Source organism: Triturus cristatus, chromosome 6 (assembly GCF_964204655.1).
Source record: "Triturus cristatus chromosome 6, aTriCri1.1, whole genome shotgun sequence".
Lineage (NCBI taxonomy): Eukaryota > Metazoa > Chordata > Amphibia > Caudata > Salamandridae > Triturus > Triturus cristatus.
This window is the reverse complement of record NC_140589.1, coordinates 1,116,435,592-1,116,461,178: the sequence shown is the minus strand read 5'-3', so window position 1 is coordinate 1,116,461,178 and position 25,587 is coordinate 1,116,435,592. Positions and strand designations below refer to the sequence as shown.

At 42.1% G+C, this 25,587-nt stretch overlaps 1 protein-coding gene across 1 annotated transcript in view; it reads right to left on the bottom strand.

Annotated features, from left to right (window-relative positions):
• The window catches only part of LOC146821050 (rho-related GTP-binding protein RhoU-like), a 93,708-nt gene that overhangs the window by 39,627 nt on the left and 28,494 nt on the right, over positions 1-25,587 (bottom strand). The window contains exon 2 of the mRNA XM_085611984.1: positions 24,641-24,699. Coding sequence (XP_085468110.1) covers positions 24,641-24,699 — 59 coding nt within the window. The remainder of the gene's footprint in view (positions 1-24,640; positions 24,700-25,587) is intronic.

The window sequence follows — 25,587 nt, the reverse complement described above, 5'->3', positions numbered from 1 at the left end:
TTCAAGAGTTCCCCTGGTTGCTCCAGGCCTGCTCTTCAGTCTCCTCGCCGGAGACCTCGCTCAGACCTCGTGGGTCTGCACCAGTAGCTGCTTTGTGTTTCTCGCGTGGGTTGCGGTTGCCAAGGCTTAGTGGATCCAATCCGGACACTAACACCACAGCGACCCTCATCCTTCGTGGGACAGTCGCCCTCCAGAAGCTGGCCTTCCTTGACGCCTCCTGGACCCCGTGGCTGACAATCCAAGCTACACCTCTTCTACCTGGAAGCACCCGACATTGAAGGATTCATCTCTTGAGCCCCCTGGTCACTGTGCCGTGACCCAGACTCTGTCCCCTCTGCTTTCAGGTCCTTCTCTACAAGATCTACAGTTTCATTCTGCACGACAAAGACGACGCTTTTGGCTAGCAGCAGTTCTTCACGTTTTGCCATTGAAAATCAGGCTGCGACCGACATCGAAAACAACCTATGCACCCGGCTTCCCTGGGGCAGGTAACAGTGGTACCTCGGTACTCTCGTGGGTGTGGGCCCTTCAAAAGCTTAACTCTAAAGTATTGAACTTGAACTCCTGCTAGAAGTGGTTTTAAACTTGTAAATTTCAACCGCGACATTCTCCATAGGCTTTAATAGAGATCCCGACAGTAGCTTCAGCCACTGCACGCGTCTCCCTTGGGTCCCCTTCCTCACTACCTTGGGTGGTTTCACAAGGGGCCAGCGACCCGAAATGCCCTAGGCATTGTCTGTAGAATTGTCGTGGTTCTTATACCACTTTTTTGATATATGGTTTGGTCCCCCCCTGGGGCCCTGTGATTCCTGTGCTATTTATTGTAACTATCAATGCTGGTTTAAATTGTATCTTCACCTCTTGCCTCATAAAGAGACTAGTGGGGTTACTCCTAGAATAAATACATACATTTTATATATATACACACCTGTGTGGACTACTCTTTCATTTGGTTATTCAAGAGGTTATCTATGGTAAAACAATAAGCTTAACACTCCTTCAAGACTTAGCCTGAAGGCTGCTCTCCACAGCTACCACTAGGATAGCTTTCTTTAAAGGCTGTCTTTAACCTATCACCTTAAGAGTCGAATTGGACTGGTACAAGGTGGCCACTATAACTAGTGACCAGCATATGCCAGGCCAACTTCTCACAAATGTTCTAAGGCTAAATCTGACCATAACATGTGCCTCAATCTTATATCTATTACTGAATATCACTAACATTTCGAGGTGAACCTAAGCCAAGCTTCAGCTTCGACACTTTTATCACAAGACATTCAGACTATTGAACAGCACTAACTTTAGTTCTGACCTTCTGATCTTTCAATTGTTACTGTTTTTTTCACTAAAGCCATCCGCAGCGTGCCTTCAAAGTGAGTGTCAGGTAGGAAGTTCCCATTGGTATTGTAGGTCTTCAAATGCTCGTGCAGAACATAGGACTTTAACTAGAGTGGAGTAGTCAGGCATGATCAGGCCCACACATCAAACCCACGTATAAAAGCATTCAGCAACATGGAGCATGTTTGCCCTTTCCAAGACGTCTGAAGGAAGTCCCCTGAGCAATATCTTGTAATTCTCCCCCAAGACATCTACTAACAAAATTATACAGTAAAGGGGAAGAGGAAGGCTCCCAGAAGGGGAGTTTCTGTCCGCATTAATTATAGTACACCAAAAGATTGGTACTTCTGTGGTAGCTATCAAACCATATCCTTGATAGAATTAGCCACCAATATTGTAGCAAAAATACCGGTCACAAGGTTTAAGAAATGGATTCCATTATTGGTATATAAAATGCAGGTTGTTTTTGTTTAGAACATTAGAACCAGATGTCCCTTTAACAGATGGACTTCTCGGGAAAGGTTACCAGTGGCAGAGCCAACTGAGATTTAGCTGTCTGAAAGCCTGCAGGGGGTTGAGGAGGTCTGGGGAAAGGAGAGTTATGGGCTTGGGGATGGTTGGGTCAGGGTAGGAGTGATACTCATTTAAACAGAGGCCTATGGCCACAAGCTCTTACCCGCCACATTACAAAAATAACCGTAATATGTTCGGGGGAGGGATCATTTTGCTGAAAGTTCTCTCACTGATGCAGGAGGTGCACTTTTGGCAAAAACATAACGCAGGATGGCTGCAATGTTATTTATGCTGGGCAAAATTTGTTGCATTTCAGAAATATCCCCCCAAAGTGAGTGTAAATGACATTGCAGCCGTACTGTGTTATGTTTTTGCCAAAAGTGCACCTCCTGCATCAGTACAGTACATAAAGTTGGGCAAGTTGCATTTCAGATATAACCCGCCAAAGTGAACGTTTCTGCTACTTGCCCACCTTTGTGTACTGTAGGTGTGTCTCTTGCACCAAAGTGCAGAGCCGGGAAGCTGAGTAGCCAGGTATTATTATCATTGTACTTTTTATGTAACTAACTAGCTAATTTTCATTTGTTGGTATCAGTTTTACATCACCTCTTCTGTGTGGTCAGGACCTTCCGGTCTTAGCAAACCATGCTGAGCCATTTGTCCACTTGCCACTTAACTTCTTGTCAGCAGCATTGGCGATTATCCAAGACAAGGTCAATATCTTCAGTTGGTTTCCTCGCCTCGTTACTCCAGTTAAAATTGAACAATAATAAAAAAAAGTCAGTGAAACCGAGCACATTGAAGGCATATGCCTCATTACCTCATTTTCAATGGCTTTATTTCATAGAGGAATCCTACTAGCTTTTAACATTATCAATGGTGTGGTCACTTCCACCATCACCACAAACATATAACACATGAGCGAAGGTCCCGGCTTTCCCCAACCTGGGAATTTCATTTGAAGCAAAACTAAACTGGAAACAACTGATGGAGAGAAAGTTGTGCAACATGCACAAAGCTATTGCCAACTGTGCCCACAGATTGGGTTCTTGGTCCTATGAAGTGGATCTTAAAGTTATACCAGTCTACATGCATCTCCAAGGTCTTATACGGTAACGAGGTTTAGGGGTACACAGCAGCCAATAAGTTACAGGTCGCTCAAAATAAGTTTGAGACAAATTTGGAAAGTCTCACAAGGCACCGCCTCATTTACCGTACATGAAAAACTAGGAGTTAATTACTTAGCAGATTTAGTGGCAAAGCTCTGGCTGTGTTGAGTGGGGATGTGGTCTAGGGATGAAGCAGAGTTTAACCCCTCGACTATTTCAGACTGTTTGTGTCTAGATCATGCACTCAAAATCCCTTGGTTACGGTGTGTAAAGTAGACCTTTATGATTCTAGGCAGGGCCCATATTTTTTTGAAATGTGACACAGTGAGGCCTCAGACCCTAAGAATAGTCAAGGAGCTTTATTTTAAACTCCCCACTGCTCACTGCAAAAACACTGACCTTCGATTGTGTATCTCATTCCAAATTATGGGCAATTCTGAAGGAAATGGGTGTGGAAGATTCCATTATTTGCTTTCTTAAAGACCTATATTCTGGGGCTACGGCCTCGGTCCGTTTTGGTAACGGGGGTCAGTGTACCAGAAGGTTTGTGGTAGGTCGGGGTGTGCGCCAGGGCTGTGTCCTGGCCCCCTTCCTATTTTTGCTTTACATAAATGGTCTGGAGCGCCATTTATTGCAGGAGTGTGAGGACATGCCTAAGGTTGGGAGGAGGTCTGTTCCTGCGCTCCTGTATGAGGATGATGCGGTCCTGATGGCCCGCACCCCTATGGCACTGCAAACTTTGGTAAATTCATTTGAGACCTTTATGTCTAGTCTTGATTTGAAAGTCAACTGTAATAAAACTTTCTCTATGTACTGTGGAAATGGTCCTGGAAAGCAGAAAAAAGAATGTTTCTGAACAACGTTCCTTTGGAAGTTGTCCATACTTTTTCTTATCTTGGAGTTTTGTTTCACGATACTGGGGCATGGACTAGTGCGGTCAAGGCCAGAACTTTGTTGTTCCAAAAAACCATAATGGCCTTGAAAAACTTTATTAAAAAACTGGGCAAGAAACCAACTAAGGAAACTTACTTTTGTGGCACAGGGTCTGGATTTTATGGCACGACACGGAGGCCAACATTATGCAATAATTCCTTTATTGCCACCACTCAGCAGCAAGAAAAACAAACATCATGTTCTTAGAACAGAGAATACAGAATCTCTAAGAACATTCCATTACTAACAAAACTCTTTAACAACCTCTATTCTCCCTTCTTTTATTGCTGCTGCTCAAAGAGATAAGTATAATCTACTTATGAACAACTTTTAAATTAAGGCTTGGTAAATGAAAGAATATGAAAGGAAAATAATAATAATATGGTTAAGGGAGTGCGTCATGAACCGGGCCATCCTACGGGATGTTTTAACCCTGGACTATGTTGGCAGGTCTGACTGGTTGAACTATGTTAAAAATGTTATGGTTAATATTGGATGCCAACATTTTTATGAAGACCCACTCTCAATGGTCAATACATCTAGAAATCTATTGTCTAAGCTGTGTATGGAATACCTCGAGGACAAAAGAAGACAAGAGGAAGAGAAGAAAAATTCAGTTATCCTGCACCTCTGTGTGTCAACCCATTTTAAAGTACAGCCTTATTTAACCTTGTCGATGTCTAATCATGATCAATTTCTTTTGACTCGCTTTAGGTTGAATATTTTGTTTAGATTCCTGACCTTCCCAGAAATGAATTTATGGTCGCGTAATCTTCCCCTGTGTCCGTGTGATGAATTCTCACTCCAATCTGATATTCATATCTTATTTTTCTGTAAATATTACTCTTTACCTCGTAGGCAGTTGATTATACCACTCCTTAAAGAAATTAATTTTAATCAATGTCGTCCTGCTTTTTTGGAATTCCAACGGATGGAAACTGTTCTAATTGTTACCGTACTTTTAAGCTTTTTTAAAATTGTTTTTAAACTTCGGAAAACGATTGGGCTGGGATGAATTATAATATGCCCCGTCGATTTTATTTTTTAATATCATCCTTGTGTAAATCTGTATTCTGATGTTGTAACTTTCATGGTTTTTGTTTTTAAACCGAATAAAGTTTTTTTTCTCTCTCTCTCTCTCACTGACCTTATGAAACCAGATGTGAGTGCACGTTTTGCTAAAATCAGTACAGGGAATAGAGAATAATCTATTCACCCTTAAAAACCATTTTGATTGATTTTTAGTAACCGTTTTAGATTAAATCAGCTGCATTATCTGCTGGCGATCCAATCTGTTTTATTACCTGCAAATGTGGAAGGGCTCTGTGGCTGTGACGATAGGTCTCCATAGGACACTTTACACTTTGTCATCTTATGTAAATATATTTTAGCCACCCCAGGAGATGTTTCTTAGGCCCCTTTTAAAAGCTATGAAATTTTGACAAGTCCAGGTTGCACTTATGTACTTACAGCTATTGCCCAACGACCATACCCTTTATGTTGTCACTTATTTCCTGAGGGTTGCTTTTGGATCAAGAAGCTCAAGATGTGACTGACAGCCGCTTGGACCTTGCGATTTTGCACAATTTTAACTGTAATGATGTTCTTTTTATAGTTTATTTTTATCTTCTATAGTTATGATGACTTCCGAATAAAGATTTAATTATTATAACTCATGAGCAGTTACTTGACGAATCAATTGTGGTCAAGAATCCGTAATTAAGAGTTGTGCTAATAAATAAGTACGACGTTAATAAAAAGATGCATCCCTGAGTCGTAGAGCTTGCCTCCACAACCAGCGTTACAAAATGACGATCTGGCACATATTTGCTCTTCCTGGTTTATACCAGCCCTAGGCAGCCAACAAGCTGCTGTTTATTAGGGGTTTTCACCAATACACCAGCAATTAACACTGTTCTACATTGTGTAGTAAAGACGAAGTGCCACATTTTTAAAACAAAAATATGGATCATGATTCCGCTAGGGGTCTGCTATCTGCCTGTAGCAGTGCATTAATTTTAACTGCAAGGTGTCTCCAAAATCTTTAATAGTACGCCTGAATAGTTTTCAGTGTCGCAGTGCACAGTGGGGAATTAGTTGATCAATTGTAAACTAGCAGAGAAGTGTAAGGCTCCCACATCACAGCCCAGGTGGCATACTTATTAAAGAGCACTGAGGAAACGCTGCAAATATTCAGAGGAAAGGAGAAGACTCCATTGGAGGAGTAGTGAATACTCTAGCGCAGCATACGCACTCCTTCCATAACCCCTGAAAGAAAGCTTAGGCAACCTCTAAGCCTTACTCTTATCAGTGTCTTAACGGAACAGCAACTAATTGAGGAGTGAACAAAATCAAGCACGTGTGAAATTCCACTCCAACATGGTTTTACTGCTATTTTAACTCAGTAAATCTTTTTGAACCATTTGTTAATGTTTTTTTTTTTACTGTCTACCTACCAATTAATAAAAACATGAATCATTCAAGAACTATGCCTACTTGTCTTTTATTTTTTGTGTGCGTCTTTTTGGCATTACTACATACTTGTGTCAAAAGTACAGTCGTGCAATAAGAGGTGAAAGGGCATGTAATGTCACGGATACCTACACCCAAAGATTTAAAACATGGACAAGTTATGCTCATGCCAAGTGTCTGAGTGACGTAATATAGTTGCTGTGAGATTTTCAATGAGCAATTTAGCAAAAATGCATTACTGCTAGCACTGAGAGCATAATCTGGAAGAGGGGTTGCCCTGGCACTGACGGGTAGCACCAAGCACACGAAGGATTGGCCTATGGACAGAAGAAATGCCAAGTAGGCACAGCACAACGTGCACAGAAGAAAAACAACTGCCTATGAAGGTGATCACGACACACCATACAAAAGCTTCCGTTCCCCCCCAAAAAAACAACTAATATAATTGTTAAACTTTTCCGGAGCAGCAAGGCTAAAAACAAGTTTTGGATTTGCACTGAAAATGTCAATGAGGCCTCCAACTTGAGCGCAATCCATTCTGAAATCAGAAAGAACAGATGCTACCTGGCAGGAGGCACGCAACAATAATTCTTTGAAACAAGAAAACAGGACAGCAATAGCATTCTTTGTTTATGATCCTATATTTTACAAAACTCTAGAATGGCCTAAAATGGGGAAAAGAGCCTGCCACAAGGATGCCATCAGTAAAGGTCGTCTCAGATCGGCAAAGCGCGCCAAGTTGACCAGACCCCCAAACAGCAGTTTCCGCTTTTTACTAGTAAGTTCACATTAAGGTACGGGTCTGTAGACCACAGACGGTGTGTCGGTAGAAAACATTTCAGCCCATTTATACAAGCTGGCACCGTTAGACAGTAACAGGTCTTTCTCTGGACAACATCCACGAGTTTGCGCTATTTAACATTGTAAATGACATTGCCTTTTATTTTTATTTTCGTTTTTAAAACCTAAATAAAAGGCATTGTCATTTACAATGCCAGTAGCTTAAACTCGCCTAAATGCGAGACCTATTGCATTGCAAATGCTTGTTTTTATCAGGGTTTAGTTCAGTGCTTAATTTGAGCTGATAGTTGCCCTTATTTTTCCTCATTATGCCCAGAGCAGGAGTGAGAAAACACAAAAGAGGGGAAGAAGTAGGAAATGCAAGACAGAAAAACAGTGATAAAGAAAGAAAGCAGAGATGAAAAAGAATCTGAAATGGCACGGTGGCATGGTAGCCTTACATGAGCTATTTTATAGCGTTTGATGTACTTTTCGGGTGCACTTTCTGCCCAATGTCAAGAAGTTATTGCTTTTAAAGTGCTTCATGAATGTAGGTACCATTAAGAATGCGTGGTTTGGTAAATCGTCTTGGCCATCAACCAGCATACCCACACTCGGGTTTTAGGAAATGCACTTGCAATGCACCAAATCACACTCATCACCGGGTTCCTTTGTTGGGACCCTGAATAGAGCCATTTCCATATAGATTTCTAAAGAAGTTGCAGGACATGGTGTCTTCAGCCATGGGCTTGCAAAATTTGGAAACATTGCATGGCTACCGGTTTGCTCATCCAAGCAGAGTATGTTGCCATATGAAACTAATAATGTGTCATTGGCGCTTATGAAATGTTGGTGCCTGGTGCGCGGCTCCCCTGGCTAGGTTTGAAGGCTCCCCAGGAGTCACGGTGCACAGTTTGGGAACCACTGTTCTATATAAATAACTCCAATACAGGCTCAGGTAGCAACCTAACCTCTCACCTATATTACCCCTGCCATAGCACTACATAACGGTTTTTGGGACTGATCTTTTACATAGTTAAGCTACTGATAACATGTGGGGTTTTCCCTGAAAACTAGCCTCCTCCATTATGCATGAGGATTCATGGAAACTCAGCAAAACTACCATCTCCTGCATAATAACTATGTATAAGGGTCATTCCTTCCGTCATCCTACGTCCGACATGACACAGCAAGGTAGATCCCCTGAGGGTCCCACTTTGGGTATAGAAACACCATATCTTTGCTGAGGCAGAGAGAGGAGAAAAGGACTTCCATGCTGACACACTGATGAGACGCTGAGGTTCCTGCACGCGGACACTCCAGCTCGCAGTGGTCTGACATCCCTTGCAGGGTGTCCATCTCGAGACCAAGACGGAGTCCCAGAGTCTCTCACTTCAGGTAATATGGATGACTTTATCCTAGAGGGATTCATGGCTTTACACCTACATACATGCTAGCTACACTTAGGTACATCTAGTTAGTCGCATCGTAGGAGTACGCATTTTATTGTCATGTATTTTTATACCTGCCTGTATTCATCTTTTTAGCACTATGGTAGAAATCTACCATCCTTTTACTCTGTTGGTGCTTATAATCATTTATATCAGTTTCTGTCGAATGGTTGTTTCAGCACACCTATTTTACACTAGAATGACGCTGGTTCAATAAATGCTTATTGAAAATGTCCCCATCGTTTATTCTGTGTATCTCTCTGAGACAAAGTAAGCACGAGTGACTGAGCGAAAAGTACTTCACTGTTTCCACGATCCCCGATGGGACAGAGTGGTCATGTTCAATAGTGGCCAAGAACTATTCTCTCCTTGGTAAGAGAATTTACAGTGGCACTATGAGCTTGCTGGTATACAGGCAAACATACCCGGTGGGGGTGTCTGAAATCAGACTGGACACCAATCCCACAGTCTATGTTGTCTAAACGCGCAGAACCTATATAGGGTTATAGGAACTACATGACAGTGGTGAGGAGAAGGAATGGCCGATGAGATCACTTAGGAGTGCGGTGGAAAGAAATGCCCAAGTTTGGCAATAGTAGAATGTGCATAGTAATGTAGTCTGGCACTAACAGCAACGAAGGGCAAAAACCCAGGTATTGAGGTGTGGAACGGCTCTATTCCGTATTATGCTCCAAAAATAAACTCACACCCTGAAGTACCTTCGTCCAAGCACTCACAAACTGTCCCCATATTACTGCACTCCTTAGAACACCAAACAAAAGCTAAAGGACAATTCAGGTCAAAGACGGTAGCTGCCAAGAGAGCACCAATGCAAAGGGAACATCAGCAGAGGGTGACAACCAAGCACTGTTTAAGCAAGATCGGTCCCAAATCCTTTTGAAGGTCAAGGCTGCGACAGCTCATGCACGCTCGCTTGCAAGAGTTAGTGTGTCCATTAAAGGGCACAGAGTCTGCCCATTGCTTACCATTCGATGGCTTTATTGTTCCTCTTCTTTGCCGACTCCTAATGGGCCAGCGCAAACCAACCATCACTTCTGGTCCTTTTCAGTGAAGCATGGACCAAGCACAGATTAATTGAACCTAATTAGTTCCCAACCGCTGCTCCCGCTGTTAAGTACTATTTCTTCTACCCCTACGGCCTCAAGAAATCTGGTCTCCCACTCACTACAGCAAGCCAGTTATTAAGGCAAGCTAAAAGAACAGGTGTTCTATTCCTTCAGAAAGTGAATGAGAAATAATGATGCCAACAAATCTTGTTTTTATCTGGTTACATGTATTGTATGTTCAAAGACAGGGGACAAATGTCAGCTTATGTGTTCTTACAACTTGCTGCTCAATTTATCCTGGAGATTGGCGTTTACTTGTCTGACTGCAAAGTTAGTAGATTGTGTAAAGTGAACAGCCTGAGAATCGTGCTGGGCACACAACAGATAAATAGCTTGTAAATGAACTGTACAAATATTTCAAAATATATATTTTAGTAATTAGCAAATCACTTCTTTTTTAGTCCTGAAGTGAGATGGAAACAACTATTTTATTAGGGTGAAAACAAACCATAATGCATTTCTTGGTGATGTGCAAATGATACAAATTTGCTGAAACCTGATTTCCACACATTATTGTTCATTGTGGTTTGTACTCTATATAGTTTTATTAATAAAACTGCATATCAGTGGGAAGGTTTGTGGCCACTTTAACTGAAAAAAATTGGTCTGTAAATGATAGTGTGCTACCACATCATACTTTAGGAATATAACTATTAAAAGTGGGAGTTTTTCAATATAAACTGAGAAATAGTCCTGCTACTGCCCCAATGACCATGCTATTAGTGAAGTAAGAGGCAAATCATAGGTCATACGTACCCTAAATGTGGGCTAGATTTTTATTATACAGAGAGCAAAAGTTTAGTCTATTAAATCAAGCAAAATGGTTTTTTGTACCACAGACATGCTGAACTCACATATTTGAAGATGATCTTGTATGTGATAATGAAGATAAAGATGACTTGGTGAAAAAATATTTGCACAGAATCACACATTTTGAGATACGTTTAAGGGGCAAGCTCAGTTAGGTTGAATAAATTATTCAAGTCAGTAGACTTGCAGGTCTGGTAACATTTTCATGAATTTGAGACCTGCACCCTCCCACTCCCTTTCCCCATACTGCCCTCCACCTGCTTTCCGTTATTGCTGCTCCCTCCCCCACCCTCCATGATGCTTTCACCCCCCTTCCCCCACCCAGAGAGTTTTTTCCCCAAACCTATTGCACAGCAGCATGGATGCTGTTGTACAACATGAGTCTGGGGGGGAAAAAACTGCTGTGATGCAGTCTCCACTGGCCGCGTCATTGTGCTTTTTTTGTCCTTAACTCTAAGCCATATTGCATAGCAGCTCAGCTGCTGTGCACCAGGTCTAAAAAACACATTGACAAAGCGAATAGATCTTGCACAGGCGACACCTATTGGCTTTGCCAAAGCTTCTTTCTAACTACCATAGGGATTCTAATCATGTCAAGTATTTCTTTAATAAAACTGTCTCTGCAAACCATCGCAAATGAATGGGTATGCTTAGTGAATGAGTGATAGCACTCAATGCTCTTTAAGTGCAGTAATCAAAACGGACGAAAATACAATATACACTGCCCATTTAGTTTTTGCATTCCATAAAGGAACGAGGGGGAAAAGGCTGCATATAAGCAATATCGGAGTGTGCTGCTACCTTATATGCACCACTTATGAAAGCCATAAATAAAGATCAAGGTTGCTAACCAGTGTCAGATTTACTTTTAGATCAGTTATTATGGCTTTCCCTGCTCATGTATGCATGTTTGTGATGCACCATGCCTTCCTCTTATCCGCCCCTAAAATCAATGGGCCCAGAATGCCAAGAGCGGACACTGATTTCAACGTCTCTTCAAGAACACATGCCATATGTTGTCATGAGCAATAGAATATTTCCAACTAAGGTGACAAGTATAATCTTACACATTATAATAAAGTCGGGACTACAGTTTAGAAGGTGTATGAAGTAACATAGCACATCCACCAAAGACTGCCTTCAAACGAAGAGCTCCTCTTGCACACAATTAGCCCTAAGAAATCCCAGTCACCTGGCTTTCATTTTCCTTCATATTTTGGTAATTGCCTTAAGATTGATTACAAAGATGTAGTACAATCACTTGTATATTAATACACAAAAAGCACCACATACTGGTATAACCACGCACTGTTCAGCTAAATAATGAACATGCGGAAAAGTGGAAGTCAAATGCATGTGAGATTTCAAACCTCAAGTCTGCAACGTCACTTCCACCTGGTATAATATGCATTTTTGTATTGGTATTAACGCAACACCATTCATCTGGCATATTGCATACAAAACTTCGAGTTCACATTTATCACGGAAACCTGTGCACCCAATGTTGCAGAAATATCAGTAAACAAAATTACATGAAAAATAAAAGGAGAGGCATCTTATGCGTATGAAAAGGTAGGAACCCGTCAAATTCTGAAATGGCAACATTTCCCCCTCTGCCATGCAACTTAGAGTAACAGTTGTCCGGCACAATAATACACATACTGATATACAACCATGGATCTGTAAAATATATGAACGGTGCTGTAGGGATATCCTAATTTCCATCTGCTAATAAATATCCACCTTCTGTTTACCTTGAATCATGCTGTTTCCAATATTCAAATCATAATCTCTTTAAAAACAGGTTCTGTTACTGAATACAATTGCAAGGCGTAACTAATCATATGGTTCACCGGTTCTATTACCATAACTTACAGGGTTAAGCCTATTCCCTGTGTTGGTCTCTTCTTCGAGGCAGCGGATCTTGATCACCATATTAATATTTAAAGAGCTTTTTCAGCACCAAAAGCAAATTTCAAATACAATTCCCAGTTCAGTCAATGATGAGAGTTGGATACATTTCAAAGCTTTATTCTTATTAGATTAGTACATTTATTTTTATTCTATTTCTTTATTCATATTAGTTCAATAAATCTATAGTGGGTTTACAGAAATCTCATTAAAAGGTTTGGTTAGAAAAAATAATGCATCAAGCGCATTACATAAAGAAATACACCGTATTCTACAGTCCGGATTAGAATTTTAGAGGTAGTAGAACCCATGAAGAGTTCAAGTTCAGAGGAAAATAATGAGATTAAAAGGAGCATGAAGCTCAAAGTCAGATTTTAAGCAGCAGTATTCCCCATTAAGAACAGTTCATGAAAGTCAGCAAAGTCTCAATTAAATTGAATGAAACACACCGGTGGTATTTGTTTTTGGTAAGATGCCACAGAGAAAGTTCACATTTACAGTTATTCTGAATTTGTTACTTGACGGTGCTAAAAGGTGGGAAGAACCACCCTACTTCCCAGAATCATGGGCCTTGGCCCTCTACAATAGAAAACAATCCTTAGCACACGTATTAATTATATATGCAAATAACTATAGCGTGTTTCCACATAAGCTCCATACAGATACACACAAAAAAAGGGAAATTTGTCCTTCTTCTTGGTTGTTCTTTATTATGTGCAAATCTCCTCAGTTATTCTTTAACAGCCACAAGCCAACACGTGTTTCGTCGCTACAAGGGAATGTTGTCCCGCGACTTTTTTAAGGCTATTTCCTGCTTTGAAAGTAGCATTTAATAAGCGGTGATAGTTCCAAACCTCCAATGGTTTCTGGTGTGGCGGCGTCACACGTATCAAAACTACTCTGGTATCCTGTCCATGTGTTTTCAACCAACCTCTCAGTGCTTATTCGACTGATGAGTAAGTCCCAACATGACGCCTCACGTTGGGACTTACTCATCAGTCGAAAAAGCATATTATCTAACTAGGAATACGAACTAATATAAAAAGACATGAACACATGTTGCAGACATTGTATCTGGTTTCTCCCTATTTGGACCAATCAAAAAGCAGCTCTCCTCTATGAGCAAGTTCCGTTTTTCCTTTCCCAAAAAACATACACGCAGATTGCAAAGCCTTATCACAAGTTAGCTACAGACATTCTTACGTAGTTAAGTTCTGGAAACACAAGCCTCAGTTCCCATAGGCATTGATCGTAGGTTGGCCCTCTAAATTAATTTGTTTCACTGCGTACACAATGAACTATGCAATTATCTTAGAAAAAATACTGTTTAGTAATGCATTTTGTTACTACGAACAAAAATATGCTAATTATTCTATTTAGACATTATTTGAAATATTGTGAAAATCGGAAGTCTGATCAGTATAAACAAATGTTGCTTAGAAAATTAACACATTTGATTAAAACCGGAACATTCCGCAGTTATCATGAACATTTCTAAGCATGTCACATAAAGGTCAGACTTCTAAATTATTTGTGCACAGTTCAGCAAAATTAGGTTCACTTCTAGTTAAAGGAAGCTTACTTCTTAATACTTCCAAGACCTACACACATAGCTATGACTGCCTATTGCAGTTTGCACATTTTAAATGCGTGCCATTACACTTTGAATTTTACATTAATCGTTGCAGATTTTTAAACGTTAATCTAAATAATATGCATTTTAATTAGTCGATCGTATCACTACCATTAAACAGTAAAACACAGATTCTGCTATAATTCTGCCCTACTGCTTATCAAATCAGGAGCAGGCCAACGCCCTCCCACTGCAAGCAGTGCATAGGGTATAGCCTGCATTAATTTCGTCACATCTGTAAAACATTCTGCAGGTTTCATTTAGCCAGTATCATAAACAGAGCCACAAATCCAGTGACACCCTTGGTCTTCTCAGGGTGCGGCAATAGGCCCAATTAACTCCCCAGTGGCTTCAGCAGTATCATCAGTCAGCCACTGATATCACTGATCCCTATCAGTACCTGTGATCAAAAAGTATGAATAAGCATACACTCCCAAACCATGTGATAAAAATATGCTTGTAGGAGTTGGCATCAGGGGCAGTGGGCCTGAACACTTGCATACATTCTTGTAATACTTTTTGGGGGCAGGTATGTTTAATGTACATAATTAATCTGTGTGCACTTTAACTGCTGGATTCTAGTAACAATCTTAGGGTATGCCAGGATCTTTTCCCATCCAGTATTGGTGGCCTCACTCCACATGTGTTTCCAGCGGATACTCAGAGGAGGCACAATACATAGAAGAAGGGCACAATAGATAGCTGGAGGAGAGATACTGTGTGTGCAAATTTCTCCTAACCTTCCACTCCACTATGTACGTCTGATAGATCGAGTCTTAATAAGCTGACCATCAACCTAGGCTCAAGGAGATGTTGTTCCCATTTCTATCACCATTTAACTCCTCTTGTGCGCTCTTTGTCGGTTTCGTGTCTATGCTTGGTGTTGCTCTCCTTAATATGCTTTGATCACTTCTTATTGTGCAAATTTCACTCTTTTTAACAAAAAAACTTTTATTGTACATTTTAACTTTATACATTTGTCAAAGCCACATACAAAATGAGATACATGCTTGAAAAAAAGCATTATTGTAGCATCGCGTACATGACATAGCCAAATAACTTATTAACCAGAACAGAGATCTGCTGTGTCCGCACATGCGGTTGTCTGAAAGCGATTGCAACAAAACTTATAAAAACGTGGCATGTCATGGGGAACATAAGACATTTTAGTCCAACAAAGAAGGTGGGACAAAAACAAAATACCACAAACATTTGAACAAGCCCACACCCGTGCAGTATGCAGGGAAATGTCTATCCGCAAAATGTGAGATTGAAATAGATATCTGTGTGATGGAAGAGGGGGGGGGGGGGGGGCGAGTATACTCGAAGCGCACTGCCCTACTTGGGCAATTGGGGAAGCAGTGGCGAGGTCAGGGACCGAGGGTCGCCCATAGGGTGTTTACACTCAGCAGGGCAGATTTGGAACTCAATCAGTAGATTATCCCAGCTGGCCGAGATTGGGTATTTGCATCTTTTCTTAGCAAGGCCACGCTCTCAGCTCGAGCACAGGTTTTCATTGACCGTTCCCAGGCAGAGTTCACAGGGGGGAGCCAATGACCTTCACCTACGACTCAAGATTATGTTTGGCAAGTAGAAGACCTAAGTCAATAAAGAGACTAGTGATCTTATTTTTCTTGGTCCGGCGGAGCATACTCCATAGACACCTCCCATGTGTGCAGTAAGGTGCGCCCTGTGCAGTTCGTTACGCGAGGAGTGATGTCTCCTGTAGTACTGGTTAAGCGATGGGCACGTCCAAAGCATGAGCAATAACTCGGCCTCAGGCAAGTGGCAGCAAAGACAAGTTGTGTCTGTGCGGTGAAATAGCGATTTACCTTGCTATGAGGGAAGTAAGTCATATACAGTAGTGGATCAGCCTAAAACTAGCATTGTGGGACACCAAGGCAGGGTATGCCAATATGGACCGTCATTCACTGTCCCCACAGGGGCAGCCCAGCTCGGCATTCCAGTGGCAAAGCAATAACATAAGAAGCGCTGCTGCATGTAAGCGCAGGGTGCTGAAAAGCCAGCGTGTTAAGTGGTAGCTTGTTTCCATGACGTGCAAGTACTGAATTGTGAGGTGTGTTTTGTGCTCTTGTTGCATGTGCCCCCAATGTGCTCCAGCGCCCTGATGAAGGAAATAAAGTAAAAAATTGGCCCAGGAGTAATTCATCATATGCAATTAATTCTTCCAGAGGAAGGAGAGCACTGTCGCAATACAAGACTCCCAATGTGGGAAGGCCCACCACCTACCAGGGGTCACTTCTGCCAAGGAAGTGGCCAGCCCTCCACATGGTGTGCCCAGTGGAGGTAGCTTCGGCGCATGTCAGTACTGCCCTAGTAAGGAATAAGTCAAAGTGCCTTCAAGGGATTTCGTTAAATATTCTTAGTTAAAGTTGTTCCAGATAATTACTTGTTGGTCTAGCCCCAACCGGTAGCTGACTTTTGAACACTGGGGAGAGCCGGTTGTAGTGTCCACCAGTTTGAAGATTGACAAACATCTAGACACCCACTGCAGCTGAGAAGCAAATTATGAGTGCTCAAAATTCAGGACTACAAGTCCTCCATGACTAGTAGGTAAGTAAAGTTTATTACAGGCTAACCTGTGGCGTATGCCATGTCTAATGAACTCCCCAGTCAGTCGTTCAAGCAATCGTATGAAAAAGGCTTCATGATATAAAGGGGAATGGTGGTGAACTATAATAAACGGGACAGCAGCACCATTTTTGAGAGAGTTATGTGTCCTGCCACTGAGAGTGACAGGGACCTCCAGAACACCAACTGCATCCGCAGTGAGGTCACCGCCTGAGTGAGGTTACCTTCTAGGAGGTCAGCGGGTCTACGATAGATACGAATGCCTAAGTAACAAAACATGTCAGGCTGCCACGTCAGCTGGGTATCGCGGATACGAAGAGCAGGATGTGATGTTGTGGAGGCAATAAGAAAGAGGCTGGATTCGGCCCATTTAACCTTTAGGCAGAGAGCTGCAAACTTGTGGAGTGTCAGTGTTATGTCTGCCGGGACGTCATGGATATCCTTAAGATAAATGAGCAGATCGTCTGCGTAAAGGAAAACCGTGTGTAGCCTGTCCTGTCCCTGCACATTAAGGACATGCTCTAGTGGCTCCACGGCTAGAGAGAAGAGAAGTGGGGATAGCCGGCATCCCTGGCAGATGCCTCTGTGAATCAGAACTGGGTCAGATATTAGGCTACCCATTTTTACCACGTCCAGCAGCTGAGTCTAGAGAAGTTTTATCAGCTGAATGAAACAGACCCCCAGGCCACATCAAAGCAGCACTCCAAACAGATAGGCGTACTCCAGCTAATCAAAGGCTTTTTCCAGATCCAATACCAGACAGCCTGCTTGGTGCCAGACGGGAGGGGCATACTCCAGGATCTGCAAAAGTCTGCACAGATTGAGGGTTGTGTTGCGAGCCAGAACAAATCTGTCTTGATCCAGATGCACCACAGTTGGTACCAGAGGAGCTAAACGATCCGGTAGGATCTTGGCAAGTATTTTCTAGTCCGTGCTAAGGAGTGTTAGCAGTCGGTAAGACCCTAGTGCTGTAGGATCCCCATCAGGTTTAGGCAGCGATATAAGCAAAGCCTTGTGGAGCGTGGCCGGCAAGCAGCTGTCAGAGCCTCGTCAAATAGTGTCTTTAGACGAGGAGCTAGAAGGGGAGCATATGCGTTATAGAATTCTGACAGAAGCCGGTCTGGATCCATAGTTGTGCCAGTGCCCCCTGAATTTCAAAGGGTATGATATCACTATATGCTCCTGGTGCGCTCATGCGAGGTGTCCCTGCCTTCCGTACTCGACTGCACCTGGGACCCATTACTCAGCAATGCCTGCTCATCTTGGCATATATTGCGAGCGAGGTGGTGGCGTATGTCCAAGTTCAGCCCAGGCAATTGCCTCCGTTTGCCATCATGAATGCATCCCATTCAATCAAACCAGAGTCAGTTGTTTTAGCATTTATATTGACATATTCCGTCAAGTTATTGCCATGGTGGTGCGAAACTTTGGGGCAGGGGGCTCGTCTAGTGCCACCGGTTGTAACCACCAGGTGGAGATAGGGGGAGGTCCCAGATCCCAGCTCAGCCACAGGTATTGGGAACCGTGGTTCTACCAAGTCAATGGTGGAGGGCTACGTCAAGGGAGACCACCAGGCGATCTATGAGCATGTGAAGGTCATATGCATGGGAATAAAAGGAGTATACCCTCATAAGGGCATTGCACGATCACCATATATGATAAAAACTAGGGATTCAGCCAATCAAAAAGCATTTGAGGTAGCAACTGTTCGGTCAATCCCAAGGACGCTGCTGAAGTCCCCACCCAGCAACCAGGGGGTCAAATTCCAAAACAGTTTACCAGATAAAGTACCCAAAAATCCCACCTGGTCAGAACTAGGGGCATACATGGCTCTAAGTAATATATAAGAGACGTTCAAGTCCACAAATACATATTGGCCCCCTCGGTCAGCAACCGTGGTGTCTGCAACAGAGGGGACCCCTGCTTTCATCCACACAAGGACACCAAATGCTCAAGTGGAGTATACCTACCCTCACCAGTGCCTCTGCACCTGAACAGCCTCCGTTTGGGTGAAGTAAGACTCCTGTAGAAACTATACATGCACTGAAAAGTGGAGCAAATAAGAGTATACTGCATATATGCGGGAAGGAGTATGCGTGCCCCGTACATTCCAGAGTAGTAATGTGGTGTTATTATACAGCTCCTGCTAGGAGGATCACACGAGGACCTTACAGCAGTTTGTGGTTACGGGAAGTGCGGGCAATAACAAGGACCCATTGAATATCAACAAAAGGGAACTTTAAAACATAGGGAGCGGAGGCACAAAGAGCATCTGCCTAAAGTTCCATCCTTATGTGCCAGAGGTTGAAAACCATCCACGGTGTATATGTCAGCATGTGGTGTGAGCATGTGTGGCGAACCCCCAGTATAAGGTAACTGAGTGTCCACTATTAGGCGCTGCGCAGTCTCATTTAATTCGCATAACAGGCACACAAGTCACAAACAGCGCAGGGATCTCAATCAAACATTTTTGTTTGCAAAAGAGATTATGGGATTTGCTGCAAATGGAGGACCATACACAAAGCAGCAGTACAATAAAAGGAAAATACACAGAAGAGCAGAGGTGTCCTTGGTGAGGCTCAAATGATATTGTTCGCAGTTTGAGAAGCCACTCGGGGTGGAGACAGCCAAAACGTCCTTGTTGCTTGGAACTGGGGCACCCTTTATGCCATTAATAAGTGAATTTTTTGGTCTGATTCCTTGGCTTCTAATTTCATGCCCTCCCTAATTATGTCACTTTTTCCTCTGCAAATTTGCCTTTTGAAATTTCCAGTCAAACCTTTCCCTGCCAAAATGTCAAGTTCTTTCCATAACTTGGAGTCATGACTACTTTTATTTTCACCAAAGGCCAATATGTCGTCTTGAAAGAACTTGATACCAGACTAGTTCCAGAATAGATTGAACACAAGTCTTTGAAAGACTGCGGCCGCTAGTCCAAAAGGCATTCTTTTAAACGGATAGCTGCAAAATGGGGTGATGAATGAGGTGTACTTTTTTCATTCAGACGTCAAGGAGATTTAGTGGTATGCGGCCGATAAGTCAATTGTGGAGAATATTTTAGCACCTTTGAGGCAACTCACCATTTCATTGATTTTTGGGAGCGCAAAACGGTCGATCACGATGTGGTCATTTAAGTGGCACAAATCCACACAAAGCGATCCTTCCGTTATGGCATCCATCTGGCAACAACCAAAGGAGAAATCCACTCCGCTGAATCAATTGGTTCAATTACTCCTGCTTCAAATAGTTTCTCCAGTTCCTTTGATACCTCTTCCCTTGTGGTGATAGGGATGGTCCTGACCTTAGGGATGCCATCAGTTTTTAAAATGATGCAGTGTTCAAATCCCTTAAGGTTGCCTAAAGTTGTGCTGATGACTGTAGGAAATTCATTTAACATATTCTTTGCTACATTAGATCCTTCATCTACTATTTAGACCTCTTCTGGACTACTAGGATCCAGGATGATATGTAGTTTCCCTTGATTCATCCAACCAAGGACCAGTGGGCCTCTTTTTGCTGAATCTGAAGGTGAGCCATCGGTAGCCTATGATTTCAATCTTTTCTCTGCTATATCCTTGGGGTTATATATCTAGCTCACATAAATTGCTGCCAATTTTTCTAAAGAACTTCTCTTTCCATATTTACTAGTAAATAATTGTATATGGTGATCCCGAATCAGCAAAAATGTTAATTCTAACACTGCCAATGCACATTTAACACACTGCTTTGTATTTTGTGCACTCACCATTGATGTTTCAAAATCAGTTTACTTGTTAAATTAGTCACACTGTCGTATCCTATCTCATTTTGATCACACTCGCCCTGGTCATCAATCCCCTTATCCTGTTCTGAAATTTACTTAACATTACCCTGTCTTTTTTTTCTGCAAAGCTTTGCAAAGTGCCCTACAATTCCACAGTTGCTGCATTTCTGTTTTAATGCAGGGCAGTTTTTGCTGTGAGCCAAAAGTTCTCTACTGTCACATCAGTAACATCTATTATTTGACATTTTTGAATGAGCATTGAATGTCTTAAACATAGGTTTACTGAATGATCCTCCTACTGCTACCTTACCTACAGTCTCAACCCTTCTGTCCTTGGTTAATAGTTCCTTAGCACACCTACCTGACATTTCAGCTTTGCGTACAAGGTTTATGATGTCCTCTAATGGAGTCCCCATTGACCCACAACATTTCTTGTATGGAATGGTTGTTAATGTGCATAACCAACTGGTCTCTGATAAGATCATTTTGCAGTGCTCCAAACTCACAATCTATTGCCAATGTTTTTAATTTGGAAACGTTAATGTCCACTGATTCCTCCACTTCTTGTTTCCGCTGAAAAATTTATATCTGGTCATTTCAATGCACACCTTGGGAGCAAAGTAATTATCAAGATCATTCAATGCGGTTTCAAAAACGTTTGCATCACCCACAACTGGAGCTTTTAACATTTGGTTGAACACTTTTAAACCATAGGGTCTGTAATAAAAGAGCCACTCTTGTGGTTTGGCCCCCTATGATGACCTTCAACTACCACCATTTTAACTGACTTTAGTGTGTTATTTTACCCTAGCCTGGATAAATGAGACGTTCCTGCATATGCCTGCTTCTCTTCTTTCTGTCTTTTAGTGAGAGCTGTCATGGAGTAGAATAGTCTTGCCAAGAATAGAAGGTGTGGGATCGGCATTTGAAAGCATGAGAGGGCGAGAGAGGTGTGGAATGTACTCTTTGGTTTCGAAGTGCAGTGTTGTGAGCGATGGTGCACACACGTGCTCGGTGTTGTACATTGAGGAGTGCTTACTATTGGCTTTTACATGGTCTCATGTCATTCTTGTTTTCTGACTTTGCTTGCTAATTAGGAGTTCTTACTATTAGCTTTGACATGGCTTCATGTCATCTTGTTCTCGGACTTTGACTATTGACTTAGACATGGCCTCATGTCTGACTTTGCCTTATTTCTGCGTGCACTGCAGTGCTTGCAAGTTGTTTGGGTTATTCACATTCAAGGTCTTTCTGTTTTTCTAGCGATTGCTTTTGTTTAATGTACTCTGGAAGGCCTTGTGGGAGCTTCGTCAAGATAGAGGCTGGAAGATGTGAGAATGGAGGAAGGGACGTGAGAGCTCCTTACTGCCATGGGGATGCTTGCTTTGAACTTGGCCTGTTCTGGTAAAATTCCTCTGGCGCTGGGAGGTCTTTCGTGAATCTTCTAGTGTGTTTAAAGCGGAGGGTTGCAGACTGAGCGACTGGGAGTTTGGAATCTGAGCGAGGGCAGACGTGTCTATCTCGGAGTAACCCTGGTTGCTGAGCTCTGAACCCCGTGGTGAACTCCCCCGGTCAAAAGTAGGCTAAGATGCAGAGTTTGCACCAGGTGATGTATTGAGTTTTGGTTATTGCCATTGTGATGTTTAGCCAGTGGCTTTGATCATTTGAGGTGTTTTCTTTGTGGTGTGGGAAGTGCACATCCAGAGGAATCCTCTGCTGTATATATATGTATATCTTTCTGATCTCTTGTAGGACGTCCAGTATATCTCATGTTATTTGCTGCTTGTTCATTAATCAGTATTATTCATGCATTTAGATTATAGTTTGCTACATATATTTGAATCTTGTGCATTTGGCATCTGGGAAAGCTTTTGAGAGCATTGTACAATAACCCCAAAGCCTTATTCTAAAAGAGAGAGAGTCCCTGCATTTTATTTTACTTGTTCATTTAAAAGTGTTTGATACCAATGATTCGGCATTTACTGGTATATTTGGCCTACCGTTCATTAATAAACTTGTGTGTTATTTCAAAGCACCTGAATTTGTCTTTTGCCTCCAAAGTGGGAGTGCTGTGCCTAGTGTGCGATTTAAAAGGTGCAGTGGCAAATTAGCCTCCCAAAGTGGGAGTGCGGGTTTTGGTGTGTCCTTTTTGTGAAAAGCAGATTCATTACAAAGGTCCCAAAGAATGGATGATTCTTTACTTTTGTACTGCTGCCATTTTACCAGAGATATCTATGGCAGCCACATAGTTTAAAAAATATTCTTTCCGTTCGGTCCATTTTACTGTAGGTTCTGGACCAGCTGGCCAGAATGCATGAGGTGTCGGGATACTGACATTTTGTGTTGCCATAGTCAAATAGCGGAAGAAACTTAGAGGTACTGTTTTTTTGTTCTCTTCTTTTCCTCTTTTTTTCTGTGAAAGAAAAATTACTGTCACTGAGGAATGCACACCTTATAATCCGTAGTCAAACTCGCCGGTTATTTATTTTTTATAATTGTAATAGTTACCGTGTGCAAGTCGTAGTTAATTACATGCGATGTTCTCGGTGCGTTGCTTTGCCACTAATTGGTCCTAAATGGCTGCACGGTGGGGTCACGTAGTGTGACCTCGAAAATTGCTGACGTAATGCTGTGTGCAACCTTGCAAAGATCAGAGCTCTTGCACGTCACATGCTAACTGCACGGAACGATGAGCATGGAAACAGAATGTAACAGCAGTAGCGCGGGGCATAGATTTGGCTACGTAACAGTAATGAATTAATTGCTTGTATTCTTTGCGTGGGTACCGGCTTACAGCTCGTCGCAAAATTGCGGTGTGTACGCGGTACATTAACGCAGGAAAAGGCAGTTGAAGTACGCACTTAATTAATCTTGAAGCCGCCTGGTAACACCCTTACAGCTTATCTGGCCTTCCTCCGTCTGACTTGATGTTCCACATTCCATATGGAACACCACGTAATTCCAGGAATGACATAACATCTACAGAAAACATAACTGGGTCGATGGAAGTCAGGGCCAGAGGATGTTTTATGGATAATGAGGTTCGATGTGCAGCTCGTTAAATAGCGCCTGCCATTTGGTAGAACAAGCCACACACACCCACCCCCACGTTTCACTCTTCTTATAGTTTAGTTCTTTCTCTTCGCGACTCTCTCTCTCTCACTCACTCCCCTTCAATCATTCAGGTCTTTTTACTTAACACTTAAAAAATTTAGCTGCTTCCTGGACAGTGATTGCCCTAAATTAAGAGATACATTTGATTCATTTGCACGTTTATTAATGAATGTTGATCAAGCAGCACTCATGTAAAATAACAGTCTTCTGTTTTTAAAGCTTGATTACCTGTGGCTACGATGAAAGGTGTTTAGTCAGAGGGGACAGCCAAAAGAAGTATTAATATTCTTATGCTTTCAATTTAGTGCACAAAAAAAGGGAAGCCATGGGGAAATTATGCAGTGGTAAAATGTTAAGAAGCATTGGCAAAGTCGGTAAGTCTCGCCTATGCGAGATGTATTGGCTTTATCAAAGTTTTTGTATCCATGTTGTACAACAGGGCAGCTACTGTGCAGCATGGTTGAAAGAAAAAAAGTGCTATGACGCTGCCAGTATGGACCACGTCATTGTGTTTTTTTTTCCTGCAGTACAGCATGGCTAAAAAAAACATTAACAAAGCCAACAGATCTTGCAAAGGCGAGACCTATTGGTTTTAAACCAATGCTTGTTTCCCCCTATATTTTGGCCGATACAATATAGCGCCTGAATGTGGGTCACATGAATCAAAGTATAAGTAATATTTAATGTACAGCAAGGGGGGAGATAATGGAGGCAAGGCCATGCACAGCATGTCTCCTCCATAAACCCTAGGGCGCTGTGGAGCCGATTGACACAGCCGTCCGGCTGCAATTCTTCTTGCATAGTATTTCTGTGAAAAGCCTCTCACCCTCTGCTTCATTTGTACACAGTATCAACAAGGTTATACTTTCCACTTGTGGGTCGGATGTGTGATGCGAACCTTGAGATGTCAATGATGACAAACACGGCTTTTGTCGATTTCCTGCCATCTGCAGATTTCTGATCGTTACGTATTTCTGGCCAAAAAAAATACACCCGGACTAAAATTGGTTTCATGGGTAAACACCTATAAAACCCTAGTGTTCACCTGGCTTGAAATGCTGTGCACAACATGTAGAATAAGAGACTTCACTGACCTGTCCGGCAGTGTCGCAGAGCTGAAGCTTCACCGGCTTGCCATCCACGGCCACCACAGCTGTGGGGGGAAGACACAAACACAAAGAAAGTAAAAAACACAAAGAAAGTAAAAAACACAAAGAAAGTAAAAAACACAAAGAAAGTAAAAAACACAAAGAAAGTAAAAAACACAAGGCGTTAGATGTCTGGTTGGCTCGAAGTTTTCCGTGAGAATCTATGGCATGCTACCCCAACCTTTTTGTCTCGCTGTCTCTCCAATTAATTCTGATTTAATGACCTGAAAAACTGGAACCTGATCAGTCGCTAACCCTCGGGCTGCGCTAGCTTCAGGGTTCTCAACCGATTTTATCAAGACCCATGAAATGGCAAATCACTGGAGGGAAGAGAGGCTTTTTAAAGAAAACAGAGGAGAGGGAGTGGGTGAGTGACCGAGGAAGGGGCTATCTGCTCATTCTGCTTCATTCATTTTCTGGTCACGTTTCCTCACCAAAGGCTGGTGAAATAGAATACCCAATGGTTTGTACTCAGGGAGTCATAAAATGAACACAAACCACCACGAGTGTTTGATTGCATCCATTTTATTTAGCGGCTTTTAAAGCCCGTATGGAATACAATTATTTTTGAACCAATAATTGGATCGTTGTAAACTACGGTCTCACCGACACTGAAGAATCCAAGAAGAACATGTAATGGATCACACTTCAAAAGAAGCACTGCACTCCGTAAAAACAACCATACGATACTCCACTCTGCATAATTTGAAAAATGTCACTTTAAAAAAAAAAAAAACACACACCTTGCATTAATATTAATTTGTACATGGATATAATACCATTACGCTATCGTTTAGAAGTACAAACACGTATTGTCATGTGGGGACGTCTACTTGAATAAGAATATCAATAAAAAAAATATACCGGGTACATGAGTGAAGTGCGGACGTCTA